Source organism: Chroicocephalus ridibundus, chromosome 3, assembly GCF_963924245.1.
Source record: "Chroicocephalus ridibundus chromosome 3, bChrRid1.1, whole genome shotgun sequence".
In the NCBI taxonomy this organism is placed as follows: domain Eukaryota; kingdom Metazoa; phylum Chordata; class Aves; order Charadriiformes; family Laridae; genus Chroicocephalus; species Chroicocephalus ridibundus.
The window spans coordinates 26,063,411-26,089,008 of record NC_086286.1 but is presented as its reverse complement, the minus strand read 5'-3'; the positions used below and the strand labels follow the sequence as shown (position 1 = coordinate 26,089,008).

The window sequence follows — 25,598 nt, the reverse complement described above, 5'->3', positions numbered from 1 at the left end:
CATCAGCACACCATGTACAAACTCCTTCAGTGGTAACTTATTAAAGATCTCTGCATCATACTGCTGTAATGCCAGAGATGTGGCTTTAGTTAAATAATGGTTGCATTCCTATTACTTAATATGGCAGTGTTTATTGCTTGGTAAGAAGCAGGAAGCGCTATTAACTAATTACAGATTAATATAATGGCTGTATTTTCAGAAATGCATGAACCAGGACGATATTTAATTGGGAAGGCCCTTCACATTGCCTGGGTACATGTGGTTAGAAGAGTGGCAGTGAGTTCAGACTTACTGCATACGTGACGTAGCCCTCTGCTCTTTTGCAACAAGTCCAGTGCTTCTGGACTACTAAATGCTGCCTTGTCAGCCACAAGGGCTTCCTATGAAACTGGAGGAGTTGTGCCGTATTTCACTAACGTTTGAACCTCCCTCACCCAGACCTCTCTAATCACATTTGTGTGCAGCCTACTATCTCCTACGCTCATTAGGTAGGTGGGAAGTGGCAATAACTTACACTGACACATCAGCCAGCTGAGGTAACCTATTATTTAAAATTTCTCGAGTCTGTAGCACTGCTGCTGTCCCTGATTTCTCTTCCTGTTATGTCAGATCTTTCAGGGACAAAAACCTTCAATCACCTTATCTCCTACCTCTTGAATCCCACTTTTTTTCCCTCCAAATCGCAACAAGGTACAACGTAGTTGAGACCTTTCTATGCCACAGGAATAACCACTTAATATCAATGCCAGCTCTGACTAGGTGCAGTGAACTGAACGCAGTGTAAGCAACCCTTTCCTCAATGTATTTTATCAAGCAAGTTAAAGAAATCTTACATAAAAAGCCTTGGACTTCTTCTGGACACCCATGGTCTGGCCAGTCAGTATACTGCAAGTGCCACACTGTCCTCTCTTGTCCGGAGAGAAGATGTTTGACCTTCAGACCAGTAGTTGCATAGCAGCCGGAGTCCGTGCGGAACTTAGTTGTCACCTTGAACTTCCCGTAAGTGGCTGAGCTGTGCTTAGAGCCCAGTTTAGGCCAATAACGATGACTCTTACTTCTTCCTCCCTCCTTAATAATCAAAAAACAATTAAAAATAAGCATTAGTTCCTGCAATTATAATTCTCTATAAACAGAGGGCATAAAACACTGCAGATAAGCCAAGTATTCTTATTTCAAATTACTGAAAGAGCAAGAAGCATCCCACAAAGTAAAGAAAATATCATTAAAACTCAGCCATATAATATTTCTAAGTGTAAAAATGTTTGAAGAACCGACTCTTGTCTCGTGGCAAAAGCCATCTACTGCTTATGACACTCTGGTAAATATTGTCCTCCTGGGTGAGTCTTTCCTCTAAATGGAAGGAGATTCTCTTCAGCAACTTTGAAGTATCTATTGTTGATCAGCCTTGGGGACTGGACAGTGACTTGATGTGCTATGGCACTCCCTGTGTTTGCTAGAAGCAACCCGGCATAAAGCAGAACGCAGCGTTAGTTAGCAACGTGTGCCAGTTTTTATAACATAGCACATAGTTCTTGGATTACAATAGAAAAAACTGTTTTGCTTGGCATAAGAATAGAAAGATTTTTTTTTTCTTTTTAAATGGACACTTCTACAGAAACAACGGCTTCTGGTGTCTTTTCAGCTGATAAGAGTGACGGTATGCAGGACTGGCCTTGGATGGGGTGGAAGTCTGTGTCATTTTAACCGGGAGCAGTTCAGTGCTCTCACATTCCAATGGAAACATCTTTGTTTGCTTTGGCTGAACTGAAGTGAAGCAGGGGGAAGAGGGGGTTCTGCTTGTTTCGCTTTAGTATTTGCCAAACTGAGTATCAGAAAGTTACGAAGTATAGTAGTATAGCGGTCCAAACATATGTTCAAACGGAACAAGAGGAAAAAGGGTTGTTGACAGAAAAAACAGGTTACTGGAGTGGGAAGTAATGATAACAGATTTGCTCACATCAGAAAGAACTATTCTGTGATTTCACGTACCTCTTCAGCTGTGACCATGGCTATAACATTCACCCCCTGTTCCCACACCATCTGCCAGAAGTCATGGCACGTGTGGGGCAGAGGCCCTTGGGTAGCAATGTAGTGCCACTCCTCTCCACCTACAGTAACCTGGGAGTAAGGAAAAAAAAAATAAAAATACAGTCAGTGCCCAAATTCTCAGCAGCATCTCTGCCAGAACTGCCGTTTGAACAAAAGAGACCATAATGAAACCTTTACTTCTTTGTTCTTCCACTTCTGTTCAAAATTCTGACAAGAATCATCCTTTTGATAAGAGCAAATCTGACAAAACACAATCTTTGGTGCTTCCAAGTCCTTTCTTGATGCCCATAAACATAAAGCTTTGAGCAAAATGTCATCTATTTTTCTTGCCACTGCATCTGGATCATACAGATGAAAAAAAAAATATATTTTTTTTGGAGGCCCTCTTTCTGATATGGCTTAAGCAGCTGACTGACTTCCCTGGGCTTGGTGACAGACCCATGATGAAAGAAAAAATGAGCACCAGAGGAAGTGTTAAAAAGGCATCGCATTCCTGCAAATGAACACACAGTGGTGTAAAAAGCCTGAATGCAGAGGACATTTGCACAAGGACGGCTAAAGGCCTCTGCTGTTTAGGACCTCCCTCAATTATTTTCCACTCTAGGCAAAAAAATAATTCCTTAAACAGACTCTCACTACACTGATCACTGTTGAAGATGGGACCAAGCTGCCCCCAGAGGATGCTGTTGTGCCCCCACACTGTTCATAACACAGAGCTCAGATAGGCCTGTTGCCAGCTAGTGATGAGATCAAGGAAGGCTTCATTTCAACCTACTCTTCTTCACTCATCTCGGGTTCTTCAGTTCAGAAGCTGCAAACTACTGTAACGTAAATCCAGCACATTAAATGGCTTTCAAATGCCATGTGAAATTTAAAATTATCTAAAGCTGTAGTCATGTAAGTCTATGTCCCAATACATAACTGGATTACCAACAACATCTTATAGAAATATTTGTGTATTTGCATCACAACACGTAATGAAATTATTTTTAAAGCACTAACACAGATTTACACACTATAAATTACGTAGTGTCCTGAAGAGACCCAGCAGTACCTTGGAGTTAACCAGTATAAAACACTGCATCATTTACCTGACTAAGAAAGATCTTCATACTTAGGCAGTTAATAATAAAAAAAAAATTCACTAGTGTGTAAAAAATTATTATTTTATGATAGGTTATTTGCTAAACATCAGGAAAGGTTTATACAAAAAAATTTTTTTTCAACATTCTAGGTAAAAAGCCAAACCATTTCTAGAGCTACTAGATTTTAAAGTGTGCTTGCCAGCAAAAAGGAAACACAGATGAACTAATTATTTTGGAAAATTAAAATACTTTTTCCTTCTCAGGCTAAGACCTCTTAATTCCACATGTTAGCCCAGAGCCACTTCTCACAACAAAGATATAAATCCCAGAGGAGAAGATTTACAACAGAAATGCTGACACATCCATAAATATCAAGGTGCTGGTGGACAACACTACAAGGAACAATCAATAACTCTGACAGGTTTAAGCATATACTACGTTTGAGGTACGTGTCTTTGAATACATTTTCAGAAGTAGAATAAATTTATTTGTTATTCGAACAGCTGTTCATTAAGCTGACTTACTTGGGTTTTTACACCTGTAACTAACGCAGTGTTTGTACGATAACGAATGTTTCGCTGCACTGAAAATGGGTTTCAACCCTGTACACCAGCTCCTTTTCTTATTTCACACTATGCAGCATTCTCCTCCGTGAACGATGGTTAAACACTGCAAGACCAATACAAGTAAACTCCCCAACTTCTTGTACTAGGTGGGAATAAATACAAACTGCGCAGCGCCAGCTGGCGTCTTGCACTTGGACTGGTCTGGCGCTTGCATGCTCGTCTGCAGTCCTGAGTGTTGGTGGAGTATTACTCAGCTTTTTAAGTTAATAGTGACCTAACCCAAACAGTCAGATGAAGCGCTCTTAAGAAATTTTTTGCTTAATCCATAAATTGAATTACAGTTTTTCTCTCTGGTATAGAGAACGATTTTAGTATCTTAACAGCAAAAGGCCAATGGTAAATAAGCAGAGAAATACTGTAAAACCGGGGGCTCGCAGACTGAGCTGGAATCCTCCAGGCATGGATCTTATCAGGATGATATAGGAGTTTTCTTTGTCTGCTGACTTCTGGTCCAAATATCCAGCCTCCTGGCACATGATATGAAAGGACCATAAATAGTCTGGAGGGAATGGGATGCCTGGAATGTTTACTGCATTCTAATGCTCTGACTGCAGGATATTAAAAATTGAATATAGGGCTGCAAATACACACACGCACTGTGCTACCGAGGTAAATTTTGCAGATGCGATTTCACCTTCTAAGCAAAAGCGCATCTGCTTGGCTTTCATACGCGCCGTTACGAGTGCGAGAGGAAAATACTGGCAAGGACCACTGTCATGTGCTAAAACATTTGTGCGTGTTCCTGGGTGCTCTATGAATGCGAGATGCATGAGTGTCCAACACTGACACAAAGGTAAAATGTGGACCCAAACTGGTTTTCTGGCTAGTATTGCTTTGTGGGCATAATTTATGTTAGGAATCTCTTTTTTTTTTTGGCCTTCTAACAAAGTAGATGAAAAATTTTGGGCTCAGAAATCCATCATCATGGCAACGTCCGATTATGCAAAAACTCAGTATCTGCTACCTACCAGGCTATGTAGAAAAGTGATAACCTGCCAGGATCCTGGTTCAGAAAGTGTTTTGAATCAACAGCATTTAACACTGTAAATCACAACCAAGGTGGCCAGCAAGTCTCTTTAAACGGCTTTTACTCCCCGAAAATATTAATTTAACAAGATGTGTTATTTATTATTTTTGATTATTTTTTTTAATTCAGATTTTGACAATGAGAAAAAGCAGACAGGCCTCTCTGACAAGAGAATCTGTCATCTGAGGGAGACGAGTGCTGTTACTTCTCTCAGAGTAGAGTAAAAGCCAACAAAGGACTTTGCAAATAGTACTGGAAGCATAAAGAAAAACAAGCATCTGCAGCCACCGCAGGATAGTTCACTGTTGAAACTGGCCACATTTGTAAGTAACAGAGTCAGATCGTATCTTAAGTTATTTCTACATTGAATTACAAGAAGAAATTTGAAGTGTCTTGATAAAAGACTTATTCTGAAACACAGAAGTCGAATGCAGTATCCAGAGACACAGGGATCTCGTTAGTAAGGTGTTCTCTTTATCAACACATACTTAGATTTTTTTTTTTTTAAATCACTCAACTCTTATTATAAAAGGAAGAAAGATGTTATTTATAAATATATAATTGCTGTATCTATGTGAACTTGCATTACTCATAACCAAATACTTTTTCTTTGGACATGGAACTGCATGGATGAAGCTACATCCTTTTTAAAAATCTTATCCTATATGCTAGTAAATAGAAAAATACATCAGTCAAACCTTGTGCAGTATTTCTTTCAGGCTGCACCAGTCAGTTGCAGGGACTCATTCTGCATGGGTTGGTGTAGTCCCACAGTGGCCTGCGAGGCTATTGGGACTGATCTATCAGAACACATACTGACCGAGTAGACAAAGTCTGCCAGTAGCTGCTTGTGTCTCTTGACAGCTTCCAGTGTTGGAAACTCTGAATATATTCCACTCTAGGAGTCACATCTCCTTGCCCTGCACTTAGCTGCTCTTTCTTTCAGGTACAGGGTCATGACAACCACACTACGTCATAGGTATTGGGGCTGATCTAATGCATTTTCATAGGATTTAAGAAACATGGCATCTCTTTCTACATTAACCCACAGAGATGTTACACGGCCATCTGGCGGAGGTGGGCATTATAAAGTAAGGATGCCTCTCTAAAATGACTTGCCAGTCTCTAGCAAATAAATCATCTCATGCATGTGAGTTGATAGGGGACTTTAGAGATGCCCATGCTGACACAAAGGTACAATGATGCGTTTTGATTAGTCTACCTTTTCAGAATTGCCAGAGTTACAGAAAATGCTGCTGCACATCCAGAAACGCAAACAAAGCTTTAACATACCTTCATTTGCAAAGAAAAGTTCAAGAAAGCTTTTACCTTTATGTGTGAAGCGTTGATGTAGCCTGTGTTATTTTCTTTGGTCGGCACCAGCTCTACTCGGTTCTCTTCATAAGGAACAACCTCCCTGATGCGGTTGCGCTCAGTGTTTTCAGGCAAGGCAGCAGTGGTGAAGATCCCGTCTGCCTTTTTCTTTGGAATCTGCTCATATTCTGTAAACACCATCCCCTCTTCCAACTTCCTCTTCAAGATTTTGCACTAAGATTTAACAAAAAGGAACACCGATCCATTAATTCCTCCTGGAAGAATGTTTACGACTAGACCCATCCACCAGTTCTTTGAATTTCAACATACAGCCATAGCGTTCTCTTGCTCCCTTCTTTTTTCAGTTGCAGTTATCTGAGGAAAGGTGACACACTTCTACTGAATGAATCCACAAGCAAATTTTTACATTTTTACATTCCACCTCCACATTTTTTAAGACTTATACCATAAAAAGCAAAGCCATATTAAGTACAACCCTGGTTCAGCATGAATTTGCATGTGATTTCAACCACAACAGATACTTGTAAAACTATTTTAAATTTATCATTTTAGGAGGATCACACTGCGAGAAGCGCGATGCGGTCCACGTTTTCAAAATACTCCCTAACTTGCACACCTGCAATTGCTGTAGTTGAACAAAACCCCGCATACGTACAGGCGGACGTTCTGTCGCCTGCATACCAGACAACACAAGGCTGCAAATTTCTATCCAGAAAGCCAGAAAGTTTTTTTGCAAATATGCCTCTCAAATCTTAATCTATGCCTCTCAAAAAACAGCAACTGTTTTTAATTTCTGAAATTCCATATACATGCACACACCCGCATCTGCAAACATCAGGAGGCAGACAACCTTTTATTTTTTTCTTTTAATTTAATCCTGTTAGAGACATTAACTGAATTCTTTAGCTGCATCAGAACATGCAATATGGTTTCTATGGATGACCACTGTAGAAAGACTGCCTGATCAAATGAAAAATATGCAAAATTTTAGATTTACAGCTTGATCTTGTATGACACTGTATGGTCAGGTGAAATGGTAAACAGCCTCAATTTTTATCAACTTCAGTAAACATTCGAGACATTTAACGCTTTGTCAGCATCCAAAGACGTACCAGTGTTAGCCACAGACCTTTTTCATTAATGGCTCTGGCAACTTTTAAAAGAGAGTTTTTCACATTTTAAAACAAATTTTAGTATTTTAGAAACTTCATGCTGCTGGGAACAAAGGGAGCAAGCAACATTTCATGAGCCTCCATCTTACCCTCTCATCCATTGGCACCTTGGCGACTTCATCCTGGCTGTCCTCCGGCACTGGAACCCTAGCAACTGAGAGTCCGTTCAGTGCTGCCAACATCAAGGGCCTCTTCTGGGCCTCCAGGCCTGCCATCTTCTGCTTTTCTAGATTCTTTTGGCAAGAAAAGGCACGTTTTCATCTCTGTGTGATTATTTATAATGCCAGTAAAATGCTGGAATGTTTTTTTAATCTCCAAAATCTGCAACTCTCTGGCCAAGGAATGCAGATGATCACCATTAGCATCGTAAATTCAAATACAACCTCTATTCTTCCTGTTATTCCTCAAAGGCCTGCTCCTACATGAGCACAGAATTTTAATTTCAAAGAAGCAATCCCAGCGTATAATACAGTTTACATGCCATCAAAAGACATAACAAATACAATCTCGAGCATTTTTCTGCAAACATTATTCTGAATGTAGGGCACACAAAGCATCACCCTGCTACTCTAAAGGAGCGCTACTGTAGTCAAGATACCTGGGGCATCTTTTATAAAGCAATAATTTCAATCTATTACAACAAACAGTAAAACACAGAACAGTTGTTTCTCTTCTGTGATGGTAATACTAAAAATGAGAAGTCTTCTGATGCACTCAGCTATTATGGTGATTCAAATAGCACCCATGATATATTTCACACTAAAAACTAAGCTCACAAATCCCAAAAACTGAAGATAACAGCAGCCAGGGAGGGCTATCATTTATCATATTCATGCATCATATTACGCTGCGACACGGAGAACCCGCGTATGAATTTCAAATTCATCCTGCTGCCCTCCTTATGCCACCGGGAGCTGAAATATCAAGCAAGAAGACAGACCACCTCTAGAAGGAGCCGAATTATGGATATTTTATTCTATTTCCTTAACAGTTCTTTCTGCCGGATTTGGAAGGAGAGATGAGCTCAAGGGAAGCCCGGTTCTCAGCATGCATATGGAAGCTGTGGTCACCACACAGGCCAAGCTCAGCTCCTGGAAACACACTACTGAACCTGAACGCCCTCAGACATACGTAAATGGCTTGATTTTTCAAAAGCCTGTCAGCTTTTTCCTCACCACTGGGTTTCTCCAGAGCACTAAGTAAAAAATAAACAAAAAAACCCAAATCAAAATTCTCAAACCACTCTTCCTTCTTTTCTTACTTCCAGAAAGCAGGAAAATACAAGTATTTTTTCTTTGTTTGGGGATTTTATTATTATTACTACTTGCAAGGTAAAATAGAAAAGTCTGTGTTTAAAAGATCAAGGTCATCAAATTACCATTAATATAACATGTCATTTCTATGACAAAAGGAGGGTCTGCATGTGTTAAGACTGCTGATCTAGGCTGAAACCACCTTAAAAGCTTAATGGTAAGACCATCCCTTCGTTTTCAAAACAGCAGCAGCAGCAAGCAGCACCTTTTGACCAAAGGCCGATCTGAATGATTATTCAGAGGAAGAGTACTCAAACGACATCTCCAAGCTCTCTTCTTACCTTCATTTCCATCCTAAATCCTTTGGGTTCCTGCTTCTCAGTATGTTTTCTTTCCTCAGAAGATCAAAGGAGCATATCTATGCTTGTTGTTACACTGGTGTTTACAACAGTCTTTCATGAAAGATTATGTTTTATAGTCAAGTATCTATTTTACATTTAAAGTTTAAGATTCTGCAAGGAGTAAATTCAGTCTTCATGATGCAACTTAGTGTCCCAAGTCCGATTCCTAACCATAACATCAGTGTGTAAGGATCACCAACGAACAAGAAGCACTATTCATATGTTTAGAAATTTTTTTTTTAATATACACTAGTATTTAAATCTAACTAGTTACTGATCCAGTACTTGACAAACTCTTTTCTGCTCTGGACCATTTAGGTGCTACATTAACTAACTTGTTTCAGGAATTGTTTATGTTTCAGACCTCAATTCTGAAAAAGAGAACCACGGCACACACTTCGCTTTCTGCGACTGTAGTTGCACTTCCCAGAGAGTTCCATCAAGCAGACACGTAAGTCACTCAACGGTAAGCACCCCCCATATTTCCACCAATCCTTGCAGCAGCACTGAAGCCTTTAAATACCTTTTATTCTAAACTCATTACAAGTTTCATGTACTCTATTTCTCACACTTAAGCACATTAAAAAAAGAAACCAACCAAAACCAATCCAGATCTTCAACCACCCAGCCTTTATATCTGTCACTTCTGTAATTAGACATCCAGTCACTCATTCAGTTTTTGGCAAAACCAGCAATCCATATTCTACAGCTACCAGTGTTTTATTCAGATAACTATGCTATAGAAAGTGGCAGGAAAAGCAAAAAGATAATTTGAAAAACTCAAATGTTTCCATTATGTTATATATTATGTGACACTTAACATCCCTGCAAAGCAGAAGTAAAACGCTATCTCTTGCTCACCTCAGCAAACACATTTCAGACTCATCCTGCCCTCGAACCCACGGGGTTTAGAGATCTGTGCAGGCAGAAGGGGAGCAGTCATTGAGGGGGGCTTTGCGGTCAGCCTCCTCGTCACCCAGCTGCGTGCTCTGCCACCCACCTCGGGCTGGCACTGCTGCCAGGGTGGTGGCATCATCAGCTGGATCCGATGCAGATCTGGCCAGCAGCCAAATAACCACAGCGGAGGAAGCAAACAAGCCCAACAGAAGTGCAAGTGCACAGGATCAGCCTCTTTGGTGGCCGCACAGACCCATGAAACCAAATTGTATGTGGCACTTAATATCACGTTTCCTAACTTTAAGCAAATCAACATCTTCCCACCCACGTGTTCCCCACAGGTTCCTGACTTAACAGTTTTCTGGTATGGAAACTAACTTGTATGATTACTAATTTCCAAGAAGCCACTGTAACAGGGGGAAGACACTTACCCTCATCATGATTTCTCTTTCTATAATGCTGTCCTCAATAGAAAACATTTCAGACACGGGCCTTTCCTTGACAGGTTCTTTCTTGACCCTCTCCTTCACACTCGTGAGGTCAGGCTCTGAGATAGAGGGCCCGAGCGAAGACCCGTTTATTGCCATTTGATCAGTTCGAGAGACACTAATGGCTTTGGAAGGCCCTGGCCTCATGGCCTTGGCCCTGGCTACAGCCACAGAAATGCTAACATGGTCCTGCCTCAGGGCTCCATTGCTGACGCTTTTACGAGGCCCAGGATACTCTGGGGGAGGTTTATTTGGTATTCTAGCCAAGGCAGCTTGCAGCTGAGCACTATATTCCATATTCTCATGGAGGGCTGTTATTCGTGACATAGATTCTGGGGTTTCTTCTTCCTCTTCGCTTTCACTGCTGTGTATCAACATGGTGGCATCAGAGAATGTTTTTTTATGATGATAATGAGGAACCTGCTGGACTTCATGCCCCATCTGAACCGACTCTTCTGGCTGCACCTGCTCCCGCAAAGTGTTCCTGCGCGGCAGAGGGGCATTTAAAGTTTTTAATGCCATGGCTTCTATACCACGTACCATATTGCTGATGACCTCCAAACTATGGCGCTTGTTCACAGCTGCATGATGCTTCACTGCCATGAGGGGCTCGCTGACCTCCTGCAGTGACTGACGGACGACCGGCGAGCTGTCCTCTTGGAAGGTCTTTACTGAGAGCTGGACTTTGCGAGTGACCAAGTCAGGACTGCTCCCACTGACATACTTGTGCCGGTGGCTTGCCAGGTCTGGCGTGCTAGTGGCAGGACGTGGGCGTGGGTATGGAGGTGGGGGTCTGAAGAGATAGTTCTTTAACATGTGTGCGGTGTTGTAACTCTGGCTGCTCTGCAGCTGCATGTTAGCCAGTTCTGGTGTGCTGACGGTGTGGGATATGGCACTGGCTGCTGTCTTATTTTGCACAGCATTATTAGGGTTCATTTGGTCAGAGGGGGCAACAGGCTTGTTATAGGCACCACCCTGGGGCCCGTATGTAATCGTGTAAGGATGTCTCTCTTGAATCTCGGGCTGACTGTAAACTAGGTCTTCCGGCTGGTTATAAGCATGTGTGTTTCCTATATTGAGATTCCTCAAAGACTGACTTTGGCTATCCATCTGGATCACCCCTCTCTTCATTTGCCTCATGACAGTTTCATAATCTGGAGTTGGCCGGTAAGATGGTACTATGATTGCACTATGTCTGTGGCTGGGGATATAGTCTGCTCTCATGATGTCGCTTCCAGGGATGCTCAGATTTGAGGACATTGGAGATGCCTGGATGAAGTTCTGTGAGCGATTGAGGGAGTTCATGCTGTGGGCACTGCATACGCTCCCATTGGGTCCGTTACCATTCAAGTAGCTGAAATCCACTGGACACCTGTCCAAACTGGTCTGAGACCTACAGTAGAAAGTTTCTTCATTTCCATGGAAAATGCTGTCTGTGTAGAGCAGAGATAAAGATGTTGACAATTTTAACATACAAGGACTCATTCAATGCTAACAAAACTTCAAATGCAGTCTGCACCAACAATTACAGAGATAGCTTAGTGTACAACAACTGCAGGGAATATTTGGTCTTGGGAACATCCTTGGTTCACTGAAATAGAACTAAAACAAAGCTACTCCCATAAACACTCCCAACAGTTAGCAAAATACGGTAGTTCAGATCCTTGTGGGAGACATGAAGGGGGAAAGGGAGGAAGTGTTTTGGCCTGGGGTGGCAAGGAAGAATAACGGGACAACTCCTCCTTCAGGATCCTGGAAGGATTCACTGCTGCTGCCACCCTAAAAATCCAGTGCTGCTGGTAATCCTAAACATTCTCTTGTCTTCTCTGATGATGCACTGCTGTCTGTGACTGGAAGTAGCAGAGGATTGTGGCATTGGAAATCCTACTTCAGAGCAAACAACAGCATCTTCAGTATGACCCAGCAGGATGGATCAAGACCGGGGCGGGGGGGGGGGGGAAGGGAACAACAACAAACCAACCAAAAAAACAAAACCACCACTCTACAGATGTGCTAAAGAATATCAAATTCTTCAGCAATCAAGATGGTAAAGATGACGTCCTGCATCACAACTTCACTGCAAGACTGTCTGGGTTGAAAAATCTCAGAAGAAAAGAGTAGCAGCTCCCAAAACTCTGAAATCAGCTAGCTCTTCAACACTATAGAGAAGTCTGTGGTAAAACTGAGGGAACTTTACAATTCTTCTAAAATTGAGAATATCTCCCTTCAGAGCCTCAGCTTCACAGTAAAACAGTTGTAGCAACTAAGTCAAATCTTCTACTGTATGCAAGGAACTATCCTGAATGGCTCCTTTCAAAATTTTCAAGTTGCACCTTAAAATTAGTCAGACCACCACTGCTCTAAAACGCTATCAGGTATGACTAAGAGCTCTCTGCTGGTGAGAGCACTTCAACTGTACCTCTCATGAACTGCAAAGAACATAGCCTAACAGACCTGGTTACGTGTATTCCAAAAGGTGGTGTGGTTAAGAGGCTCAAGGTGTTTAGGGGCTAGGCTCCATTCCCAGCCCTGACCAAAGTAACCTGGTACAACCTCTTAGGGAATTTATTTGTAAAACGTGGGGGTAAAAATAGTTAACCCTCCTTAAGTCCCTAAGACTAACAGCGCAGGCAGATGTTGATGAAAAATCAGCAGAAAAGATTCTCTAAATATACAGTTTTGTGACCAGGACGCTATGATTTCTCCTACAGTAAAAGGTATTTACTGTCTCCTTTTCCTTCACTTCATTTCTCCCCCTGGCCCCAGCTGGCAATGCCTTTGAGTACAGCCATCATACTTCCTTCAGAAATTATTTTTTCAGCTCACTGAACTGGAATACCAAATTTAAGGTCCATATAGTCATGCACAGACATTTTACAGAAATTTGAAAACTGAAATTGGACTTTAAACAGAAGACTTACTGCAACATTAACTATAAAACTGCTAGCTCTCTTCCAGCAGCAACTCCCATTTGACCATGACAGCATTAGAAATCTAGACGTAAGGGGTAGGAGCTTCTTTGCATACATATAACATTGAAGTCCATTAAAGGAAAAATATACACTCTAGATACCTTGTGAATTATGTGTTTCAGTGTAGTGTTCTCCACACTGGACATGCATAGGAGGCAGTATAAATGGGTGTTGTCTTGGCTGAAATAAAAGCACAAGGGGGGGGTGGAAAAAAGCATTAGGAACTTCGTTTTCTACAATTTTTGAGGCTAAACCAGGAGAAATGGTTCTATGCCCTTTCCACTGAATACTGGTCTTTCTTACTCAGCCAAAGACACATGGCTTGGCATTTCTTTATAGAAAAGAGAATAACATTTTGTAAATTGTTTGCTAAATTTTGTTATGGAGCCCAAAGCTGACCAGTTAAGACTCCTTTAAGCTCAACCACTTCAGAAGACGACATCCAGACTCACAGCTTGCTTAGAACTTTTTGAAAGTTTATTAAAAGCCTTTGCCCTTGAAGAATTGAAACAAAACGTAACAAACACCTAATCAGGACAAAGGCAGGAGATGGAACAAATTCAAGGACCTAGAACACTGTTATACAAACAACAGGAGCACATCTGGACTTAAAATAACTCTGCAAGTTACATGAATATCGGATTCCCTAAGTAATGAATTGGAGCCTTCCTCCAAAAATCTGCAAGAAGCTTTTTAACACAACAGGTATCACAGGGGCCAATTCAGCATTAAATCAGCAGGATAATTTACAGTGAAATAAATCACAGCTGATGTATTCACCAGCCTTGTCCATTGGTTAGACCGATGCGTTTTGCAACCACATTTTACCACTTGCACTGTAATGTCCTGTCTGGTGTCGCTGAGAAAAGTTTATGAAACATACTTTGATATACAAAGTAAGCAGAAAGAGAAGGAAGACACTCTTGTCTCGTGAATACTTCTTCCTTAAGAGTGGAATAAGGGCTTTTCATCTAGGCTGATTCAAGTAGTTCAAAATATTAAGGAATACTGTGGATGCCCAAGGCAAAAAAGAAACGCCAAATAATTTACCTTTGCATGCACACGCACAAAATGAACAACACACAAGTTAGCTGCTGAAGGGGGGTGGGGAAGGGGTTAAATTTACATTTTCTATGTAAATGGGGAGAAAAAATGAGAATCAAAGAAACTGAGCATGCCTATGAATTCTTGCATACAAAATAGTTGTGCTAAGCCAGAGCTGGAAGATGACAGAAAATATTTCTGCTACAACAATTACTTTCAAGGGTATAAAACCCTACTTTCACTGAACAATCTGGGCAAAGGACCCAGCTGCTGACAACCCGAGTAGCAGAGCTTCGCGTGGAACAAACCGAGATGTTGGAAAGCGTAGCAAATGGGGAGCAGACGAAAAGTGCAAGGAAAACGTTATTTCTACTGGGAATGTATAGCACGCCTCCTTCTTTGTGATAGATGTTATGGAAGGTATCTGCAAGAAATTAGGGATTATTCTCTTGTGGGGTTTGGTTTGGTTTTTTTTGGAGGCCCATCTGCCTCTTCTGATGAAACAGGAGAAGCTTGAGGTCTGCAGAACATCAATATCCAACTTAAGCATCACTTAGAATTATTTTTTTAAAAAAAAATGAGCTAATTAAACATATCATCATATTTAGATCTCCTACACTGAGGAGGTTTTGCTGGAAAACCAGCATCACTGGGTGGCCTGACAGGAAAAAGAAACTGCACAAAATGGCTGTAAAGTAATAATAAAAGACAGGTTCACCATGATGCCAAAACCGTATAAAGGGTCATAATCTGAAAATAATTAATATGATCCTCAGTGAAGTGGCAGAGCCTCAACCCAAGGATCCCACTTCACTTCCCATTTATGCCTACTGATTTATTACCCTACAAGACAAATGAATAGGTATGTGTATAAAGGTATGTACAGTGCAGACAACAGTCAGGAAGGTTTATTTTTTTTCCCCTCCTCAAAGAGAACTGTTCCAACAAGTTAACAAAACAGCTATGAAAAAAAGTTGAAAGTTCAACGTGAATGGTTAGCAGCCTAGTTCACTTTTTAATTGATGAGCACACATTACGCCTCTTGATTTTCCTGAGAGTTTGGGTTTTTTAAAAAAACTTGTTGCAGGCTTATGTTCAAAACATAGAGGCAGCAGGATTTGTTTTTCCTTTGAAAAAGTAGACTTCCATTTTTCATATCTAATATAGAAGGCAGCACTGTCTTTCCCCTTGTGATATATATGGGGCCACAGCATAAGAACGCAAAGCACATTTCATTTCTTCACCTTCGGTTTTTCATAGTCATCTCTAGGGACCGAACTAGCAGATACCAAAAATATTGTAAACATGCCTGAGAGAACACAGTACACAGCCTGTGTATTGCATCATGACACGTTAGAAACATGCTAAGAATGAAACGACAAAGAAATCCAGAGCCAGCTACAACAGCTTTCCTTCCAGCGGCTGGGAAACACAGAATGCAACTTTTAGATCTAATGGACCGCCCATGCGCGTACAGGAAAACAGCCTGTGCTGAAACCTGCAAAGATAAAGCCACCCTAATACCAGTACCTGCTCGAGATTAATTTTGGAACATTTTCACAAGCTGTAACCACACCATGGGCAGGAAAACACTCCTGCCCACATTAGCCAATTGCTGTGAGGCGGAAAGCTAACGGAGTTATCACTCTGGGAAGGTCTACAAAACAGCTATAACCTATTTCACAAATGAAAACTAGCAACCTGCATACAGATAATATCGCCCTCGGTCGAAAGGACCAGCAGTGCTGTTGCTACTCTTACTTATGAGGTTCTGAATTACTGTAAGAAATAGCGACATACTAGATGTTAAAATTGATCCAAAAACATCCTTAGAGCTGACGGCAGAAAAAAAGGAGGAAAAAAAAAAAAAAAAAGTCCCACAGATTTTTTTGGTAAAGATTTCAAGAAAAAGTTATCTAGTTTTGTCAGATTTACAGTATTTATGGAAGTTAAATGGGAACAAATACAGTTTAAGAAAAGCTCTGAATCACAATCCTGTATTGGTTGTAATAGTTTTACTTAAAATCCCCAGAACTTCACACAGGAAATAGGCTCTTAACTCAAGAAGTTGATAAACTAAGTTTACTTTTTACAAAAACAAAAGGAATGGAAGAAATGCGAAAGAAGCAGCTGTAAAATTATGTAATGACGGGGTTTTGAAGTATACAGCACAAGACGCTTCAAATTCTAGAGGATTATTTTCTTTACATATTGAATATAATCTCAATCCAGTAGAAAAGATGCTCAGTTTCTGCAGGGCAAACAAAAATATAATGCCTTGAAGACTGTAATTTTTAACACTCAGTGGTGATACTATCCAGTTAAATTAATCAACCTGGGCAGCCACACCCTTGAAACTCATTCCAATCATATCGCCTACAACAAATGAGTTAATGTGCTTATTTGAAATTTAGAAAGTATTCCATTTTTTACACAATGCCCCATCCCATTAGAAATGGCATAGACATTCTTAGAGACCCCACACCAAGGCACATACCAAGGATGACCTACTCCACGTGGGCCGTCGTCGGATAGGAGGAGGAGAACTTGATTGCCTGTGTAAGAAAAAGTACAGAGAAATACTCGAAACTACAATATTTCAATTCTGATTCAAGAATGGATGGGGAAAACAAGAGATGAAGAATCTGTAAGTATTGCTCATTAATGAGATTTAAAAAAATATGACTAAATGAAAACATTCAGGTCCTTCTCTAAATACATAAAGTATTCCAGTTCCAAAATATACATGCCTTTTGTTCATTATCCAATTTTGGCTTACTTGGAAACACAAGAAAGAAAAACTCTGGTTTAAAAATGAACCAAACAAACAAGTATCTTAAGCAATAAAAACTGAACATGGCACAAAGGCACAGTCTCAGGTGACTTAAGGTGAACACTAAAACAATGACAACTTTATGAAATTCATAGCAATCACTCCAAAGCAATGTGCACAGATCAGGAGGGGAAATCAAAGCAACTGGTTAGATAATACTAGCAGAGCCACATACAATGTTAGAGTAGCCAGGTGCAGTGGAAGGAACAAGAAGTGTAGGAGGAAAAAAAAAATGAGGAAGGGAAAGAAACAAGTTGAAGGAGGCAGAAATATAGTGCTTACGTGAAGAGAGGAAAGGTGGAATTTGTCCTCTTACAGTTTCTGATCTGGTGGATGATGTTATGTGCGATTAGAGGAAATGCACACAGGAAAACAAACAACTATCATTTTAACAGAGGGCAGGAAAATTATTTGGCTAGAAAACACACATGGGCATATGCTGTCATCAATATCTGTGGCTTTAACACAGAAGCTGATACCACATGAGACTGTGGTAAGAAGGAGAGCTGTTCTAATTGCAAAAATACATTTAAATTCCAGTTATTTCCCTTAGTGACCTCATGACATTCCCTATTTTCATTAGTCCAAATATTTTTCAGTTGTATATGAAGCCGCTACACACATCCAGTTCATGATACCCACATACTTATGGCTCGGTGTTTAAAAGTAAACATGATCAAAAGCTATTGCTTCTGCGGTCTGGATTATGAACAGTAATAGAACAGTCCTCTCTGCTGACCCCAATATACAGCTTCAAAGGGGAAATACTCCAAGATGACAGACTGTGGTATTTTGTTTTCTTTCTTGACTGTCACAGGGGAGACAATCAGGAGCTTCCTTTGAACTCAATTCCTCTGAAACCTTTAAAATTAAATTTAGTATTGGACTACTGAAATGCATCATATGCTGCTAAGAAACGTCTTTTCTGATCTTCCACTCACCTCCTAAGAACCGTAAACACCATCTGAAACCTAATCAATGTCTCTTTTCTATAAGTGAAAAGATGACTCTATGCAATTCATCTCATTGGTCTCTCCAATACTTGAACTCACCGTATGTTAATATATCATGTGCACATGTAATATTAGAAAGCTAGACCTTCCAATCTTCCCTTCATCATTTTGGCTTTATTTTCCAACAGATGGCATTACCCAGCTAAACAGATGGGATGTCCAGCTCTAAGTAGAGCTGTTGATAGAGATGAACTTCTTCATATCTTTCCAGCTAACTAAGCTGATAAGTTTTGCAAGGGATTAATGTTTTCATTGCTATACAAACCCTTCACATCATAAAAATTTCTCAAAACTCTGAACTTCTCAAAGCAAAATTTATCTCTAACTAAAACTGCTGCGTGCTGATACAATGAAACATGCTCAGCTAATAAACTCACTTTTGAATGATAAGTAAAGCCTCATGAATTCCTCCTTCAGTTACGATGAACACACTCGTGTGAGAGGACTAGCTCAAGGCCAGTTCCTTAATAAGTGCTCAAAGTAGAGCCTAAAGGAGAATTTGGGTTCAATTTACTGCTAGTATGGCTATGCAGATTAATGTTCCCAGATGTCCTCCCTTCTTTGGTGCACATAAGAAGCAGATAAATTATATTGCCCAAATTAGAAGATGACAACCTGTGTTTTCCACCGACCTTAGCTGCTAGATGGGTAATGCATCTTCAAAATGCTACTGCAATTCACTTTTGGCATGTTAACACATGTCACCTTTCACTCCTGTTTATACTAATACTCTGAGGTTATGAACGGCAGAGACCAAGGGCTTCAATTTAAGATTCTCTGTCAGATATGGCTGCTTGGGGAGTATCAAGCCTTACAAGGGTCAGAATGAAATTTCATTCTCAATTGTCTGTTCTTGTTGGTGGTTAAAACAAAACAAGAAAAAAAGGGAAAGGGGAAAAGAATGACACAAGTGACTAGAAAAACCAAACAAAACCAGACACGCCAAAACTCAGAGCAATTCCAAAGCAGGGTGTCAGAAAACAACTCTGAAGAAGGAGTACTCACTCTGTGCAGATTTTGTTCTGTTTGTAAAACTTGTGTCTTGCTGCAAACAGCCGCGAAATATATTTGGCATTTTCAAGATCATCCTTTAAACACAAGAAAACATAGGGGAAAAAAAAAATATATCTAATCATTCATTTTGTTATCCTTACCGAGCAGGAACAAAGAAGAATTTTAAAAATCCAATTGCAGTAATGCTTGGTAAGGTCCATCATGTACAGAATCTGGCTGCCAAGAACATGTCTAGTGCCCTCAAGAGCATTCAAGGCATTGAATTACTGAAATACAGTGGCATGCCTTTACATGCTGCCACTTCACTGCTAAGTCACAGTGGGAGGGAAGGAGGGACAACACAAAAAGAAATGGCTCAAGCTTGCTGGTCCAGTTTCTATACTGGCCTTGGTTCAGGGAGATGCAGAGTGATTTTAAATAGCACAGAACAGCACTGCAGCCCCCTGAGTTCCAGTATGTGCGCACATGGTAGCTTGTGCCCAGTTCCTACAACTGATTATGCTGCTATATTTATGCCAGCATGAAAAAGAAGTGTGGCACTGAGGATGTTTCATCCAACAAGCAGTTCAGTTTTTTGCAGACTTCCCAGCATAGTATACTTTGGGATGCCTGGAAGAGAATACAAATATTGGTAGCTAAACAAAGTTAATTTCACTCTCTGCATAAACTAAAATATGAACTTTGAGGAGGGCACGGCTTATGGTGAGTAAGCCCCTTTGGGAAAGTGGAATTGTAAAGGTTTATTTTTTAAATAAGCAGCTTTCTTGATGACACCGATTAGGAGCTTTTTCTTACTGTGTGAAAGAGCACATTCTCTTCTTTGTTGATCAACTCTAGAACAATCGAAGACTTGTTATGTGCTATATTCCCAATGTCATTCCACCTGTAGAGTAAAAAAATGCGGTAGAGGTTGCCAACACATACATTCAAACATTTCACAAACACATTAAGAATCCCTTAGTCAACATTAGTCTCATTTTATGGGAACGCTTTTCAGTAGCTGTTTGGTGAAGAAACATGGTCAGGAAAATAAGAAAAGAATAAGGATATCATGCTCTGATTAAAGGAGAAACAGATATTCAGGTCTTAACCTAGAGCAGGAGAGTTAAAAGCTCTCTTTAAAACCACGAATTTAAAGACTCACAATAGAAGATACATTGAAAATACATTAATGATAAACATTATACTGAGCTGTGGCATTTTTGAACTGATTGATCTTAGCCACATGTAATAGAGATTTAAAAAAAATTTTTTTTTAATAGTGCCATTCCTCTCCAAATGCCGTTTCCAACTTTCCTCCAGTGCCAATTCTTCCTAACGAAGCTTAAGTTGACAACATGGTTATGTAGACTATGCATACCATGTTAATACTCTGGTTTTATGTTTGCAATCTTTTTTTTCCAAGTAATTGTCAGGTTACCCAAGATCAGAGTTATAATCTTCTTACAAATAGCTGACAGACATTTGCGTACATTGCATGCAATCCATGGGGATGGAAAGGACTTGTTTGTTCTGTTTGCAGCATGCATTCCTCTTCATGTCATGGCAGGATGCTTGAAGTGCATATTTCCACAGAGTAAGGATCCCAGCACCAACTACCACTTCTACGTGTAAAGAAACTTCTTGCTTTTGTCACCTAGCACAGTTAAAGTATTCTCTAATTTCTTCTCAAAATTAAATACGCAAAATATCAGCTACGCGGAAAAGGGAGCCCTAACATTTTTGAAGATGACCACTAAGAGCCCTTTTAAGGCAAAAAACCCCAACATTCCAGCTTAAGCCTGACACAAGCCTTAGCTACTGACTAAAAATTAGTGCTCCTCATAAAACACAATTTTTTGGCTGCGCTAATGTTTGTATTCTAGTAACAGGGACTAGTAAAAATCCACTTCAAGTTGACACTGACAGTTAACAGAAATACCCACCAGACCAGCAGTAAAGAGGAGTGAGTGAAACCCTATCCTCCCTGGAATCATGGAGATTTCTAGGAACATTTTAATACAGAAGAAACTTTTGTAAGAAGTAACAAAACCCAGAAAAGTAAGTTAATGGAAACACTTAAGTGATTCTTAATAACCAAAATAAACAGCAGAACAAATAAACAAGTGACACAGACAGGATTTTCAAAATTACGGAATGAGAAACTTCAGCTTTTTTTTAGTGGGGCACCTAAATATGGCAACCAGAATTTCAGAAATGTTGAGTGCCTAGGCTGCCAACCGTGAGGTTTAACAGATTTGCATTCAGAAGCATCAAAGCAGCAGACATAAAGGCAAGAAAAGAAAAGGGATCAAAGCTTTTTAAGTAGAACAAGATACATGACAGACAACTACATCTTTCTTGCCGTCAAACCCATTCACAGACATCAGAAATTATTCTTTATCACATCTCTTACAGCCAAGAGGCCAATCCTGAAAACAGCAAGGTGACTACTCCTTAGTTAGAGGATTGGCCCTATTGAAGCCACATAAACCCCACACGTGGAGCTCTGAAAAGAAACTTGCTTTAAATACAGAAGACCCTAGCTTTTACCTATAAATCACAGTTTTCCTTCCAATTCTGTTTTTTATGAAGATTCCCATGAAGAAAATACCGAGGTGTATGTCATTTCCATGATTATCCTGCAGAGAAAGGATACATATTTAGTTTAATAAAGAAACTTGCCAATACATGCAAATGCACGCTGAACTACCAAACAGAAGCCCGTCTTCAGACTGAATGCAGGACTAACCCTTGACTAATCTGTATTTTGCTGATTGATCGGACTCCAATTTTCACCATTTCAAAGCAGTTAACACTTAACTAGATTCATTCTATTGATTAGTGAAAACAGATGAAGTCTAAACGAGCCCAAGGTTCTCCTCCACCAAACACCACACACACCACAAACTGGCATTAATTGTATAATACCCCACATTCCGTATCATTGTGATTATAGCTATCTAGAGCCCATACGACTACCAAAAGCAATAGTCCTCTTTCACATTCACAGCATTTCTCCAGTCACCTGTTAAAACATGTCGAGATTTCAGAAAACCACACCTGGAGATGGAATCCTTCTCAAAAGCTGTACCCTTCACGGTTCCTCCTTTAAGTACTCCATGTAGAAGTTCACAGCATGTCACTCTAGACAGTACTTTTATCTCCATACAGATACATCCTCCATTGTTTTTCCATTATTGGATTAAATATTCATCTTCATGTACCACATAACGTCCACTGTTCGTGCATTGTTTTTCAGAAGTTATATTATTTTTGTGCCTACCCATGTCTCCTTGTAGCCTCCTGTTTGAACATCATGTGCTCCTGTTCCATTTTGCAATCAGTTGTTTTCTTAAAAATGCTTTTTTTTTTTTGCTACAAAAGCTTAATGCTGTTGACAAAGAGGTTTTCTACACTGATCAACAAAAGCAAGTCCCCCTCAGCTGCATATATAGTAATTGATTCACACTTTAAAGTGGTAAATAAAAATCATGCTAACACAAAGAGTGTGGTTAAAAAAGATCTGCTAGAAGAAAGGATATGAGAGAAGTCAATGCACTACACATGAGCAAATTCTAGAAACCATCAGGCATCCCTGCATTTTAGTAGATCAGATTAGAGCTGCTCTCCTGGCCTTGCTATACTTGATCCCCAGAAGGCAACAATGGAGTATCTACATCTGTTTCTAACTATTAAGTGTTAGGCCTTTTGCAAACAAATGATGGATGCATATTTTCAAGGCCTAGCCTGTGCACAGATTCTCAGTGCCGCATAGACCCGCGTTCTTCCACATACACAAGACAGCAGAGGTCCTACAAGCAACAGTCTTCAGTTTAGTCTGATTAGAGGACTACACATTCCTCTGCCTTGTTCCAGAGGCAGCTTTAGAAGGCAAAGAGATTGGGAAAACGTTGGGGGAAATGTATGTATTTGTACACATATACACATGTGCGTGTATACATACAAGTATCTATACAGAAAGAAAGAGAAACATATATCTAATAGTATTTTCTAACAGGAACAAAAGAGAAATCTTTTTTTTTTCCCTTCAAATGCAATTCTGTTTGTCTACAAGGCCAGCACGCTGCTCTTTGATGCAAAGGTAACCTCTTCCTGCAGTTTTGCAGAGCATCCAGTCCACTCTTCATACTTATCTTACTGACATGCAGTAATATCTAACAACAATCCCAACACAGAAATCCTTTGCAGCAGCATGCAGCATTAATCCAAATTAATTTGAGGAAAACACTGATTTCATTCATTGGCAATAAACATTCCACAATTTTTGTTGTTGGGTAGGGGTTCGTTTTTTTTGCCATTTAGCTCCTCCTCTGCAGCCCAATTTTAAGATTGGCTAAAAAATCAATTTTGACTTCAGCAGAAAGCTTTTTTTGTTTGGTGTGGGGTTTTGTTTGGTTGGTTTGTTTTTAAATTCCAGTCAACTTTAAGTAGCAGAAAAACTGACAGCCAGTTGCTTAGCAAAAAGAAATGGGTCATGTTGGTAATGGCAGGTTTCAGTTTCTCAGCACAACTTTATCATGGTGGGATGTGCTCCATAAGGCCACGCAGACCGTTCATGGCAGAAAGGGGCTTCCAGCAAAGGGAAAGGGACTAAAAATGCAAAATAAACCTTGAAACCTTCTCTCAACTTTAAATGTCTGGAGGACTTGTGTGCACATGTGAGAAAACAAGGAAAGGTAAAGTTAATGCTTGGTAAATAGCCACTTAGAAAGATATGAAAAGGTCTTATCTTCCTATCCTGTTAAAGGAGACCAGAGTTAAGGTTCATTTGCTTCAGCTGCTCTCCCTCAGACAGCGCTCAAAGAAAAGCAAGGAGCACCTCTGCTTCCCGAGTGAGCAGGCCCTAGCATATAGCAACCTCTTCTATGAAAAGGATTTTGGTGGAAGAGAAGTAACACTACAGGCCTAACATACTCTCACACTGCAACGTCCATTCAAACTACCAGCAGTCATTTCACCCTCCAGAACAGTGAAACAAGTCCCATCTCTTTTGGACAAACACAACTTGCATGCGTTCCAAAGGTTGCTGCAAACTCCTGCATTGTTTGATTCAGAGGTTCTTTTATAATATACACTAACATACCTTCACAGGGAAAGTTTCCTGTCCAAACCCATCAAGGCGTTCCACTTCATTGATGTACATTAGCTCAGCTTCTGCTGCTGTAATGCCGCTGCAATTAGAGTAACAAAAGGCAGCAAATGGTTCAGTATTATACGTACACAAAAAATACTGGTGAAAAAAAAAGAGATATTCACAAACCACTTCAGAAGACACTTTGGAGATGCTGCGTAGAAATGCACAAGACAAAACTAACTTTCAGTATGAGGATCATAATCAACAAGGGGAGGAATTTTACTGAATGTTGCTAAGGTAAGGTACAAAGCACAGTTCAAATTATAGGAGGAAGAAACTGAACTGATCACATTACTCAGTTTCTTCTGCACACATCAAATATTTTCCAGGCTTTATTACAACATCAGGACATTGCATTAGATTGTGTCTAGTTCTGGATGGCAAATTTGAGCCATAAGGGACCTAATTTGCATAAATAGTATACAAATCTACTGAAGTTGCTTAAAATGTCTTAAAAGGGAAGACATACATTTTCATGTTGTCTGTTCAAAAAAACAGGTGCTAAATTGAATGTTGAGCAGGTTCTCTTTCATAATCGAGAACAGATCACCTGAAAACTTTTACACACGTGTCTACACATGCTGCTGTCACAGCTCAGGAATTCAGAAATTTCAGTTCTCAAAAGCAGGTCAGAATAGATGGCAGGTTGCTCCAAAAGAAGGACACTATTAATGTTTCTCCTCTTTGCTCCTCCTTACCACAGCTTACAAACAGAAATATAGGAACCGGACAAATACTTGGGAGAAAGAGGGAGAAAAAGGAGGTGGAATGTGATCTACTTACTGAAGAGAGGATAGGTATTTGCTCTTTGAGTTGCAGAAATAGCACTAAAGAGCACAGCAGGGAAGGGAAATCTTTCCTTTCAAGTCTGAGTTAACCAAGATCGCACAAGCAGCTCATGGCAGCTTTATGGCCAGCTTGGAAGCTGGTTGCATCAAAGGCCCAAGCTTGCATTCTAACTCAGACTGAGAATCATGTTTGACTCAGAGATTCGTATTTGCCCCTTTACAACCATTTTCTGTCATATAATGGGAGTGCTGCACCTTTCACATAAAACTGAAGTCATGTCACTGTCATAGTAAAGTTTTAAATGCACATTCATAATATAACACAAAAGATTATTTCCAATAACATATAGACACCACCATTTTTTCTAAGAGCAACGCTCTAGAGGTTTGAGTACTTCCACTACCAAAACATCCAGATGACACGGAAGAAGCCTGCTTACGAAGAGGGTATTTGTACTGAAGCA

General features: G+C 40.1%; 1 protein-coding gene across 1 annotated transcript in view; it reads right to left on the bottom strand.

Annotated features, from left to right (window-relative positions):
* PTPN14 (protein tyrosine phosphatase non-receptor type 14) overlaps positions 1-25,598 on the bottom strand; it is a 121,294-nt gene that overhangs the window by 13,296 nt on the left and 82,400 nt on the right. Inside the window, exons 7-17 of the mRNA XM_063328466.1 lie at positions 24,296-24,383; positions 21,742-21,830; positions 20,005-20,092; positions 19,201-19,283; positions 16,847-16,904; positions 13,407-13,485; positions 10,277-11,766; positions 7,384-7,527; positions 6,117-6,335; positions 1,990-2,118; positions 834-1,068 (exon numbers count right to left, since the gene is read on the bottom strand). Coding sequence (XP_063184536.1) covers positions 834-1,068; positions 1,990-2,118; positions 6,117-6,335; positions 7,384-7,527; positions 10,277-11,766; positions 13,407-13,485; positions 16,847-16,904; positions 19,201-19,283; positions 20,005-20,092; positions 21,742-21,830; positions 24,296-24,383 — 2,702 coding nt within the window. The remainder of the gene's footprint in view (positions 1-833; positions 1,069-1,989; positions 2,119-6,116; positions 6,336-7,383; positions 7,528-10,276; positions 11,767-13,406; positions 13,486-16,846; positions 16,905-19,200; positions 19,284-20,004; positions 20,093-21,741; positions 21,831-24,295; positions 24,384-25,598) is intronic.